Source organism: Oryza sativa, chromosome 6 (genome assembly GCF_034140825.1).
Source record: "Oryza sativa Japonica Group chromosome 6, ASM3414082v1".
In the NCBI taxonomy this organism is placed as follows: domain Eukaryota; kingdom Viridiplantae; phylum Streptophyta; class Magnoliopsida; order Poales; family Poaceae; genus Oryza; species Oryza sativa.
The window spans coordinates 11,358,976-11,371,508 of record NC_089040.1 but is presented as its reverse complement, the minus strand read 5'-3'; the positions used below and the strand labels follow the sequence as shown (position 1 = coordinate 11,371,508).

The 12,533-nt window shown below is 38.8% G+C and overlaps 2 protein-coding genes across 2 annotated transcripts; both read left to right on the top strand.

The window, feature by feature from the left end:
* Nucleotides 1-1,963: 1,963 nt before the first annotated feature.
* Nucleotides 1,964-6,475, top strand: LOC4340821 (uncharacterized). Its single transcript, XM_015785460.3, has 4 exons — nucleotides 1,964-2,290; nucleotides 2,382-2,649; nucleotides 5,739-5,843; nucleotides 6,152-6,475. The coding sequence occupies exons 1-4, from the start codon at nucleotides 2,088-2,090 to the stop codon at nucleotides 6,260-6,262; spliced, it is 687 nt and encodes a 228-aa protein (XP_015640946.1). The 5' UTR covers nucleotides 1,964-2,087; the 3' UTR covers nucleotides 6,263-6,475.
* Nucleotides 6,476-10,080: 3,605 nt separating this feature from the next.
* LOC107276302 (very-long-chain 3-oxoacyl-CoA reductase 1) lies at nucleotides 10,081-12,533 on the top strand. Its single transcript, XM_015787285.3, has 4 exons — nucleotides 10,081-10,494; nucleotides 11,010-11,298; nucleotides 11,383-11,452; nucleotides 11,686-12,533. The coding sequence occupies exons 1-4, from the start codon at nucleotides 10,149-10,151 to the stop codon at nucleotides 11,956-11,958; spliced, it is 978 nt and encodes a 325-aa protein (XP_015642771.1). The 5' UTR covers nucleotides 10,081-10,148; the 3' UTR covers nucleotides 11,959-12,533.

Sequence of the window (12,533 nt, the reverse complement as noted above, 5' to 3'; positions counted from 1 at the left end):
CATTTGGTACTTTTCTTTTTCTTGCTATAAGGTTTTTCCCAAATTGAGCATATACGTAGCAACCACTCCTAGCGAGGAAGTAAAAGAAGCCACGCCATGGCACCGCCTCACGCAACCCGTTGCTGACCGATGTAAAAGGCAATTTCATAAGCTCATATAAATGCATGAGTACACATATGTACACCCTATCCCTATGATAGACAAATATTCATTAAAAGAAAAAGAAAAAACAAAATCTATACGAGAGACTACTATTCGAAAAAAAACATACACTTAACTACATTATATCCCCTTTCTCAACGTCGTTCTCATCCAAATTGTGTTAACAATTAGCACAAATAGTTTTGATAAATTCCATCAAATATTAATCACCGTGAACAAAGCATAGGTGAATAAATGTATAAACAAGAAAAAAAAATCTAAACCCAAATTAACTCGTATGTTAGCAAAGGATCACAATTATGTTAATATTTTTTACGTGGTCCTCACCACAGAATCTATTAGTTTTTTTTTGAAGTAGAATCGAATTATCAACTCTGCTAACTTTTAAAGAGAAAATTATATTTGTACTATCAATTAACACCATAAACAAATTATATTATATCTACTCTATACAATAAATCGACTCAAGATATTAGAAAAACTATTTTCATCACCTCCATTTTCTTTCACTCATACCCAAAAGGGCAACAAGCGTGGATCTCAACCGGCTATGTTGAAATAACTATGGCAGGAGTACGCATTGTTGAGTTGAGGTGGTCCGAGTAAAAGGTTATTGTTGACAATAGAGCTCAACTGACCTATTTACGAATACAATCCTTTACAAAATTATACTCCACACTTTTCTTGAGGAGCACGACTATATCAATGCGGGACCATGAGTCAAGGCATCGAAGGAAAAAGCCTTAGCGGCTACAATCGGCTTCACCCAGCTTTTAGAGGGGTATTCATATATGATTTTTTTCTTATTAATTGGTAGAAGCAGTATTTTTAAATATTTATATATAGATTTGGATACATGTGAGACATGGTATGAAGTAGAGATGAACTTTTTTTTATTAATGACACATTGGGTTTATTTTTAGGTATAGATGTAATTCTATCTATTAAAATGACATCCATATTTTAAGACAATATCATTTAGTATGTCAACTGTTAACATCTATGGTCTACTCCCTCCGTCCCAAAAACAAACCCACTTCTTCTATATTCAAACCCAGAAATGGGTGTCCACATCCAAACTCAAAAGTTGGTCTTATAATGAATATGGTGAGATAGGGCTTCTTTTAGTATTCTTTTTATAAACAGTAAATAAATTGCCCGCACATGTGTGCGGGCTTTCTTCCTAATTATATATATAAATGGTATAACAAGCTTATTAAGAAGCTTCTAAATAGTTCATCAATAATGAGTTGTTTAAATTGTTTAGAGGAGTACAATACCTAGCACCGTTACACGGGCTAAAACTTTTATACTACCTCTGTCCCAAGATAACTATAATTATATGTTGTTTAGCATATATTAAGGTTTGAGAAGAAAGACTATGGTGCCCCTCATTAAATAGTGTTTATGTGAGAGTGGAAAGATGGTTGAGGGTATAATAGAGATAAATTTAAATGAGATGATTGATGGGGCAATTAGTACTCTAGAATTACAATTATTTTGGGACAAAGTTTGAATCATAGAAATACAATTATTTTGGGACGGAGGTAGTACAAAATACTTACTACCATAATGCTTAACCATTCAATTTACTCATAAATATTGTTTGGAATTTCTCTGCGTATATTTTTTTCTTTTTAGAGATTGTTTGTTTTATTTTCATAATTAATAGACCGTTACAATTTTTATAATTTGCATTAACATTACTATAAAAAAATCGATGAAAGATTAGACTCGAAGGAAAACGAAGAGTAGGAGAAACCTCTTCGTTAAGAAAAGAAAACCACCGACGAGTCCATTCGTTTTCATCTTCTTCTTGTTCTTGTACTAACTACTCCTAACTCCCACCACCTCCGCCTCCGCGTCGCCCCGCCGCGCGCCTCCTCCCCGCCTCGCCGCCGGCGCGCACCTCCTCGCGGATCGCGATGCACAAGACGGCGCAGGCCTGGTTCACCGGCGGCCCCGCCGCCCCCGCCGCCTCCGCCGGCGAGTCGCAGCCGTCCCTCCTCGCCGACTGGAACTCCTACGCCGCCTCCCGCCCCGACGCCTCCTCCTCCTCCCCTCTCCCTTTCGACATCGAGGCCGCCGTCCGCTCCGCCAACGACACCGTCTCCGGCACCTTCAGCGTGTAACCCCACCCACCCCTCTCCTTTCCTCTCCTCCTCCTCGCGCCGCCAGATCTGATCGAGATCTCAAGCGATCGCCCCTCTCCGATGCAGGGTGACCAAGGGCGTGCGGGAGCTGCCGGGGAGCTTCCAGAGCGCGACGAGCAGCTTCCCGTCGGGGAAGGCGCTCATGTACTTCGGACTCTTCCTCGCCACCGGCATCTTCTTCGTCTTCATCGCGTTCGCGCTCTTCCTCCCCGTCATGGTGATCATGCCGCAGAAGTTCGCCATCTGCTTCACGCTCGGCTGCGGGCTCATCATCGCATCCATCTTCGCGCTCAAAGGACCCGCCAGCCAGTTCGCCCACATGACCTCCATGGAGGTACAGCTGCTATTATTATTATTCTTCTCGCTGTAAATTGTTTTGGTGATTGTTAAATTGTTCTGTAGTGCTATATCTCAATTTTGGGAGTAGAGACAATCCAACACCCAATTTGACACCGCAAATTTGGTCGAATTGGCTTAGGGCCTCTTTGTTTAGGCTTAGGCTTTTAACTCAGCTTTTTAACTTATATGATTTATAAGCCAATGGATAGAAAGTCGTAAGTTTAATGTTGGAGTCATACCTCTACCTCACAAAAGCCAAAAAAAGCTTCTCAACTCAGCTTTTGGCTTAATAGTGTAGAGTGGCTTATGGTTTTCAAAAAGCCAAATGAAAAACTGCCTATTTGTTTATGCTTAGACTTTTTTGGCTCATAAGCTGGCTTATAAGCCTAAACAAAGAGGGCCTTAACGTTTTGGAGCTGCAATATTTGCTCACAAATTTTGCTGTTAACTCTCAAGCACAATGAGTGTTCTGTGTATATAGCCAAAGGTTGTCATTCGCATTATTATCAAACAACATTGGAGGTAAATACTAAACAGTAATATAAATATTCTTGCCACCAGCCATAGAAAAAGAGAAGAAAAACCCCACCACCACCCGCACCTCAGCCCAGCTGTAGATCATCTATCTTCCATGCATCTAAAGAGTTCTTTTAGCACAAACAACTACTCTGTGCATAACTTACTACCTGTATGGTGTTTTAAATTTTCTCTGCTAGATTAGAGAAACACTGTAGGTTTGTTTGGATGGGGTTGTCCGTAATTAATTCCATGTATACGATGAAGTGTAGGAACTAAAGCAATGTTTAGACAGAACAGTATGGATTCTAACGGCCAAATGTACTTACGAGTTAAAACAGTGCAACTTGAAAAAAAAAGAGACAGAAGGCAAAACCTGGATGAATTGACTAGAAAAAGACAATACTGCTGCTCTTTTTTCTTAGTTCCTCTTGGATGGTTGTAATCCAGATTCCATATATGAATTGATTTGTCTATGATCCTTTCCAAAATAGGACCTTGTAAACTTATGAAAGGAAAAAATATATTGTGCATACTAGCTTTTCTTTATGGAACAAGAGGCACCTACGAAACGTCCCTTTCATGAGGTTCTTTTTAATCCCTCGGTAATCATCAGACCATCATTTACTCCTCAGAATAGGACCCCAAAAACGAAGCTATTTTTTCCTTATCATCAAGGGACCTACATGCTTTAAGTCTGTATTCCTTCCATCATGGGGTGCACTTCTTTTGGATTTTGTACTTGGATGGAATTTTCGTGTGGAGGTAGCGGTTATAAATTCCCTTTTTATTCTCCTGTTCTCCATATGGGTTGCATGAGTACTCTAGCCTATGAATGCAGAAAAAAATCACAGATTAGAAAGCATAGAAATGGACCTTTAGCTCTTCTTCTGGTTCTTGGTTCACCTCTTGAATGTTTACTCATTGACCTCAACAACGTTTCTAACTCATTGACCTTTTGGCACCTGCACCTCCAGATGTTTTATTCTTTTGTCTCCTGAACTATACTCAGCAAGCAACACAGAAATTTTCTTTAGAAGCCATTTAAAAATACTCCAATATCCATGTAGCATCAAGCATTCAAGCCTAGATTTTCTAACTATCACAAGTCTTTAATGCAAGAATCCGAGTACCCTAAGACCCAAAAGAAGGAAAAAAGGGAAGAAAACATCTAGCAAAATGAAGAATCTGTATGGTGTACGCTACTAATTTGAGCACGTCCAAAAGAAATGTGAACAGTATTAGTTGAGAACATTGTCATGGCAGAGAGTGATCCTTGATCTTTCGAGTGAGTGCTCACTGCCTCATTGGCACTTGAGCTGAACAACATGCAAGAATATGATGTTAACTTGGCTGCTTCTGCTTAGCCTCTTCTGTTCGTTTGGCTTTTCCAATCAGGTGCAACTGAAGAAGACATGTTGTCATCCTTTTTACTTCATATGAATGAGACAATATATTGGCTCAATCTAAAAGGAAAACTTGATATGGAACCTGTGAAGGAATATATTTTGGCTCAAATTTAAAATGATTTCTAAACTTCCATGCATCTTAATAAGCTGGATAGAACTAGAAGTCTTTTTCCCTAAAAGGTTTCTGATTTCAATGAGTTAAATGTAAGGTTTTTGCTTATACCAGTTCTACTAAAACGTTAGCCACTTAGCCAGAATACAGTGGATGGAAGTGCTAGAGGCAGCACCTTATTCTGCATCCCCAACAAAACGGGAAAAACTTTTATGAATAATTCAACAGTTCTTTTTCCTGTCCATGGCCAGTTAGTATTGCTGTGGTTGCTACATTTTTTTGACATAGTCAGGTTCTTCCTCCACTCCACCATGAATTTGCAGCTACCTCATGACTAATGCGCCCTTTGTCAGTCCACTCACTTTTCCCCCTCTCCCTTTAGTCGGAGGCCTTGGCTCATAGCCTCATAGTCACAGGGTGCTACTTCTGCTGCCTCTTGCATAAGCTGTGTGGATCAGGTGCTCAGGTTAGGGGTGGTAGCGGCAGCAATGTTAATCAGGATATTGTGCTCTGCAGTTTGTTATCAAATATAACTGGTTTCTCACCATCTTTTGGCTTGCAAACAATTGAGACAGATGCGTACAGTTTGACTTAAGTGCAATTCCCTGATTAGATTGTTTAGCACATTCACACAACTGCAAAGCCCATAAGAACATTTCTTTTTCTTGATAGATGCTTCGAACATGCCATATATGCAATGAAGTATATAATTCTTATATCTCCAAGTCATCAAGGAGAGTTGTTGTAGGTATTGTTTTTTTTTACCTGTACTACAAATTTACATATCCTCATCTAGATGAAAAACTCCAAATCTCGCATGTAGGCCTGTAAACATTATGCAAGGGTCATCAATGCAAAATTGTGGATAAAATAGAAATCTTATGACGATTCAAGAACTATTTATCTTATTGTTTTAATATTTTTGAATGGCTGCTTCTCCTGGCTCAAACTTGTTAAATAGTTTGCAGGGTGATATCTTTGTGCTCCTGTGTTTTTAAAATTAATCGTATAGTTGATTTAATAAAATAATCTGCCTGTTCTCTTCAGAGGCTACCATTTACAGGGGCACTTATTGGATGCATGGTTGGTACCATTTATGTGTCAATGTTTCTTCACAGCTATTTCCTCTCAGTGATATTCTCTGTCCTTCAGGTGCGTCCTTCCTCTGAATAAATCTTTTTGACTTGTCTTTATCTTTAAATTTTATAGTTATTCTAGTCTAGGGGATAGTAAGCATACTTCTGTGTCTCTAAGAACAGGCTACTAGTGGAAATCATGCTTTAAATGGATAATATTTTCTCCATTTCTTCAATACTTTAAATGTTTGAGTTGGATGGGGTGATCTATAGTTCTTTGATAGTATGATGCCCATCCCTCCTACCTCATCCCTTCACATAAACAATGCCATGAAGCATATAGGCCATATCTTCGTGAGTAACCTTCATCTCCTTCTGTTACAGGTTCTATCTCTTGCTTACTACACCATATCCTACTTTCCTGGGGGTTCCAGTGGATTGAAATTTATCTCCTCGAGTCTCTTGTCATCAGTAACGAGCTGTTTTGGCCGGTAACCTGAGTAGGATGACAACTACTTGATCATATATCCTTCATTTTTCTTGCAATATTTTTGTATGTAGCACTGATCAACGATAGAGAGATTGTGACACCCCTCCTACTCATGCTTGTTGCTGTTTAGACTAAGATCAATACGGGGTGAAAAGGTTTGTCGTACTTATGTATCTGAAGGTCATATTGTGGAAATAAAGCTGTCCTTTCCTTGTGTATGATGTTTTTTTTCTTAATACGTTGGTGAAAATGAAACCGCTCTTCTGCTAGCACCTTAGTGTAAACTCTCCAACTACTACCTCCATTTTAATAATTATGTCGTCTACCTTTAGATAAACGTTAATCATTCATCTTATTAAAAAACTTTGCAAGTATTAAAGGTGTTTTGAGCATGACTTACATTTTTACATATTTACACTAAACAGAGGGAGTAGTATCTTTAGCACTTCAGACCTCTTCTTTTTTCTACTAATTTTCGTCTCTTTAGTGGGGTATGTGTATTAAGAGAGCATGAAGCACACCCGCAGGTTTGCTGGTGTGTAGTGGTGTCCGTTTGTGTGTCTTCTATATACAGAGTAATGAAAAACATAAGCTTGTCTTAAGTTTTGCTCATCCCTTCCCTTCTCTATATGTGTAAAAAAATTACTTACCTTCAGCGATTCTTTAAGTGACGAGGGAATGTAACTTGAAGCGTTTTTTTTTTTATCAAGGTGCATATTCGGTCATGCATTAGCACGACTTTTCATTTTGGACTATGTTTTCTTACGCTTTGGACTAAATTGGTTATCCTAGTGGCATGTGCATTATGGAAGCACCGTAATGATTTCAACAGTGCCTCCCCAAGCATTTCTGCTATTTTGCATGCTGTGGCTAGAAAGGGTTCTGTTTGGTGTATTGCTAGAGCTTAAGTCACTCCGTGTCATGTTGTGTGATGTTCTTTTGTTTTGGTGATTCTAGAGGGGCCCTTTGATGACTCAGCTGTACATTGTCTCTTCTTCTTAATGAAATGAAGCGTAACTGTATTGTGTTTTCGAGAAAAAAAATCCCATCACTTTAGACAGATTGCTAGTTTTGGTAACAAATCCTACATAAAAGTGAAAAATATAAGTGTTGGTCCAATATACTGCTAGGGCAATAAAATCTGGTCTAAATTGCAATTCATTTTTGAAAGAAGTCCTACGTCACAAATAATAAACCTTCCAAAATTATCTTTATCGTGAATCATTAAAGTTTAAGTATGAACCCACCCCCTATGCTTCACTCCTTGAATCTCAAATCTCCTCTCATCTCTCGAGAAACGGGGGCGTCTAGTCTAGTACGCGGACGTTCGCGGGCCACTTTTTCTACTGCCATCAAATTTAGAAAATCCAGAAAAAAAATAAAAACAAAGAAATACAAATAACACGGGTCACTTTTTAAAAATATGTGTATATTTTTGGCCCTTATACTTTGCTTGAAGTCCATTTTTCACCATGAAGCAAAAAAAAAAAGGGGTCATTTTTCATCTGGAACTTTTTAGGACCGGACATATGCAAGATCCTGTAACTCATTTCATGGTGATTTTGATTGCTATGCCAATGTATTTCACCAACATGAACTTCAAAAACATATGGTTTATGGTTATGGACCTAATTAATGTGACATCTGCATCAACAGAAAACACACAATAAGAGTATCAACCAGGAAAACACCTCTGTTTTAAACAAAACAATTACCGATGTTTTGCTTTGGACCACCTTTTATTACCGATGTTTCGCTTTGGACCACCTTAGGACTAATGTTTTCACTTTGGACTGGGTATTTTTTCCTTTATTTCACTTTGGACCACCCTTGCTCTTTTATCCATCTACATCCAACTTGTAATATGTCGAAGAAATAGTCTTACATATAGCTGTGGCAGTTCATTGACGAGTAGGAGACGATGTAATCGAGATCGTTCATATGCTTGAGAAGAGAGTCGGGTGGTCCAAAGTAAAACAAAGGCAGGTTTACCCAGTCCAAAGTGAAAATATTGCTTAAAGGGTGGTCCAAAATGTAACATCGGTAATAAAAGGTGGCCCGAAGTGAAATTTACTATTAAAAATATGTCGTAGGTTGTTTCTGTTTGGTTTTGAAAGCTTAAGGTGAAAAATAACAACTTTCTAATCATAGAGTGAAAAACAGACTCCGAGTAAAGTTCATGGGCTAAAAATGGATTTTCGGCCTTTTGAACTTCAATAAAAAAATTAAAGTTGAGAAAGATTGGATTTTTTTCCTAGAAAAAATAATCTTGCCAAAAATTTAATATTTTTTAAATGAAATTGATCCATTGTTGTTGGTATTTTTGTTAATAATATATATATATATATATATATATATATATATATATATATATATATATATATATATATATATATATATATATATATATATATATATATATATATATATATATATATATATATATATATATATATATATATATATATATATATATATATATATATATATATATATATATATATATATATATATATATATTTCTTGATTTTTCTGTGAAAAATGGAGCATGTTTGTATAGTACAAGGTTAATACCTTGAGTGATCTTTTGTAAGAAAAAAAAGAAAACTTTTCCATTTTCTTTAGCTATGATATTTTTTTTGAGATTGTTCTTGATACATAAATTTATTAAAGCGTTTTACAAATTGTGCAAGCACAAAACCCTTCCGGTTGTGTTCGATAGTAGTGGATTAAGAGAAAGTCTCTTTTTTCACGCGCACATCACCGAACTACTAAACGGTATTTTTTTTAAAAAAAATATGTATGAAAGTTGCTTTAAAAAATTATATTAATCTTTTTAAGTATTAAAATAATTAATACTCAATTAATCATTAATTAATGGCTAATATCATTTTCCTTATATTTTCCATACTCTCATACACACCATAAATTCCAATCTAAATGAGAACTTTAGCATATGAAACATACGGTCATATATAGCATCATGCCACATCTAGATTTGAAAGGACAACAAGAACTAAATGGAAAGTGTTAAGCTCTCAAAGAGGTATGCGCCTTCATTCATTACAAGTTTTGTGTGGTGATAGATGATACTACAATCTACGTTATTCAGTTCCTTTTGATTTACTACAATATTTAGCATCAAATATATCACAAACCTACATATATAAATAAGCTATAATATTGCAAAACTACATGTTTAGTCGCAAATTTATCTTTAAAACAACATATTTTAGAGATGAAAAACAAAGCATATATCTTCAATGTTGTGGATTCAGTGAAAACCTGTAGTTTTGGTGTATTGGCACTCAAATCTATGCTTATGTGACAATTCTTTGAAAATACGGTAGTTCTGTCAAATTTAATTAAAAGAGTTTTTTTTCAGAAAAATAGATGTTATGGTTGAAGCTACAGAAACACCAGATATTTTGACTTGACATATAACCCCTGATGTTGAGGTCCCAACTTTTTTCTCTAAAATATCTTATATGTATTAATTTAAATTCCAAACAATACGGCATGCTGGTAGATATTTACTTAATCTTTCATGTCAATAAAGTGTATATGGAATTTTGAAGTAGATATTTACTTAAGGAACGGATTTATTAAAAAAATGTGAACGCCTGGTGTTGAAGCATCAACAACAGATATACAGTGACATCTGCTGCAACTGTCACTCACTCCCATATACTGTACAATTGGTTGGTTGTTAAAACTTAGACAGTTGCTGATGCACTAACAATGCATGATTATCACAACTCATAAGCGCATCATTGTACACATATACAGATGGAAGTTTTGGCTTGACTGCACTCGCAGAAAACAACTACGATTAATAAGCTAAATAAAGGAAACAATTAAGAGCGAGCTGGTTAATTGCTCTCCAACATTATGGCCATGCCGATATGGCTCATCCTGCTGGCCTCCCTCGGCGCCGTCCATGTCGCCGCCGACGTCCTCCGACTCGTCGCCACCCTCACGTTCGGCCTGCGCGCCCGTCCCAGGGGGGACCTCCGCCGCCGGTACGGCTCGTGGGCCGTCGTCACCGGGCCGACGTCAGGCATCGGCCGTGCCATGGCGCTGGAGCTCGCGGGGCGCGGCCTCAACGTCGTCCTCGTCGGCCGTGACCCCGCCAAGCTCCGCGACGTCGCCGGCGCCATCGCCCGGTCCCACTCCCACCACGGCGTGCGCACCAAGACCGTGGTCTTCGACTTCTCCCTCGTCTCCACCGTGCAAGGTTGATGGGTTACACACTTGTTTTTTTCCAGCAAAATTTCAGAAATCTCTGTAATTTTTTTGTCCAAAATTATTTGAAAATTTAACAAATTTTTAATGAATTTAAATAAAATTTGACCAAATTTACAATAATTTGAAAAACACCGAAAATTTCGGATATGTACTTGCCAGTAGGGGGCGAAATTTTGAAAAATTTGTTTCGAAGTAGGGGCAGATATAGCTAGGTAGGAGAGGTGGGGGGCCAGGTTGCTCAGTAACCCGGTCAAGAAATTTTTTTTAGCTATAGTTCATCTATTTTTATCATATGTGTACCCTCAATCCAAACTCAGACACTCGTATCAGTCAAAATTTGGTCTAAAGTAGAGTAAAGCAAGCGAGTGGCACCTCTCTCCATTTCGTTTTAGCTCCACCCTTGTTTCAAAGTATAACATAAGTTAATATTTGTGGTTGCGTTCATGGTGTGTCATAGACTCATGGTTCATGAGATCCATCGTCTTCTCCATATCCGGTGCGCAGGTGAGAAGGCGATGGCGGCGCTAAGGGAGACGGTGGAGGGGCTGGACGTTGGGGTGGTGGTGAACAATGCCGGCGTGGCAAAGCCCGGCGCGATGTTCCTGCATGAGGTGGAGGTGGAGCCATTAATGAGGATGATACGGGTGAACATGCTAGCCCTAACGAAGGTGACGGCGGCGGTGCTGCCGGGGATGGTGATGAGGGGCAGGGGTGCTGTCGTCAACATCGGCTCGGCGTCAGCGGAGGCTCTCCCCTCCTTCCCGCTCTACTCCGTCTACGCCGGCACCAAAGCGTACGTACCCACACATGCATATTCGCGTTCTTTTCTTGTTAATTGATACTAAAGGATTGTTTGGTTCAATTCTTGTTGAATCAGATATGTTGGTGAGTTCTCAAGAGGCCTCTCCGTGGAGTACAAGAGAAAGGGAATCGATGTGCAATGCCAGGTTAGCATTAGGACATGGATTTTCATTTCTCGAGTGAATATTTTTTTCTCGCATGTCACATATCAATAGTCATCCTAGATCTTGTTTAATTTTACGCAATCTAACCAGCTGTGGCTACCTGAAAAAAAGTGCCTATATAAAGTGATACAACCTAAAGATCAATGAAACTAAATTAACTAAGCTAGACCCAATGAACAATACTATTATGACTTTTCTTCCCCTATCTCCTGCAGGTGCCATGCCTGGTGGAGACGAACATGATATCGAGAGCCATGAAGGATATCTTTCTGTCGCAGTTCGTGGTGACCCCGGAGGAGTACGCCCGTGCGGCGGTGCGGTCGATCGGCCACGGGCGGATGTGCGTGCCCAACATGGCGCACCGAGTGCAGCTCCTGGGGATGAGATCCACCCCGGATTTCGTGTTGAACTGGTACCGCCTGCGGCTCCACTTGCAGCAGCGAGCCATCTTTCGAAGCCGCAGGTGTCATCGGATCGCGCTCCTCTGACGTAAAGTCAGAGGGACGTGGGTCACTGACGTGTGGGCCCAACCTTTGTGGGTCCCACACGTCAGTGACAAAGTCCCTCTGACTTTACGTCAGAGGAGACTCATCCGGTGTCATCCGTACCCACTACAAGAAGGCTGACAATCCACCATCGTGGGATAGAGCTTAATTAACCAGCAGTCAGTTGCTGAACAACATCCTAAAATACGTGTAGTTAAATAATACTCGCTCCGACCTAAAATATAAGTATTTCTACATATGAATCTGGATATCGTAACTAAAAATTATTATATTTTGGGGCGGATGTAGTATATATTTTGCTTTTTTAAGAGGAAAATGTTAATTTTGATCACAGTTGTCACGGTCACATCAATCCGTCACTGTGCGGAGAGAAGTAAAGGGTAGAGCGGAAAGTGTTAGTCACGGGAGTTAAGAAATATTGTCTTACTACCTCTGTCTCAAAATATAAAAGAGATGTTTACTATGCATTTGTATCACTGAAATCCCTTATATTTTAGAACAGAGATAATAGATAATGTTCATTGCCATATGACATTTGTACATAATGTGAGATAGTC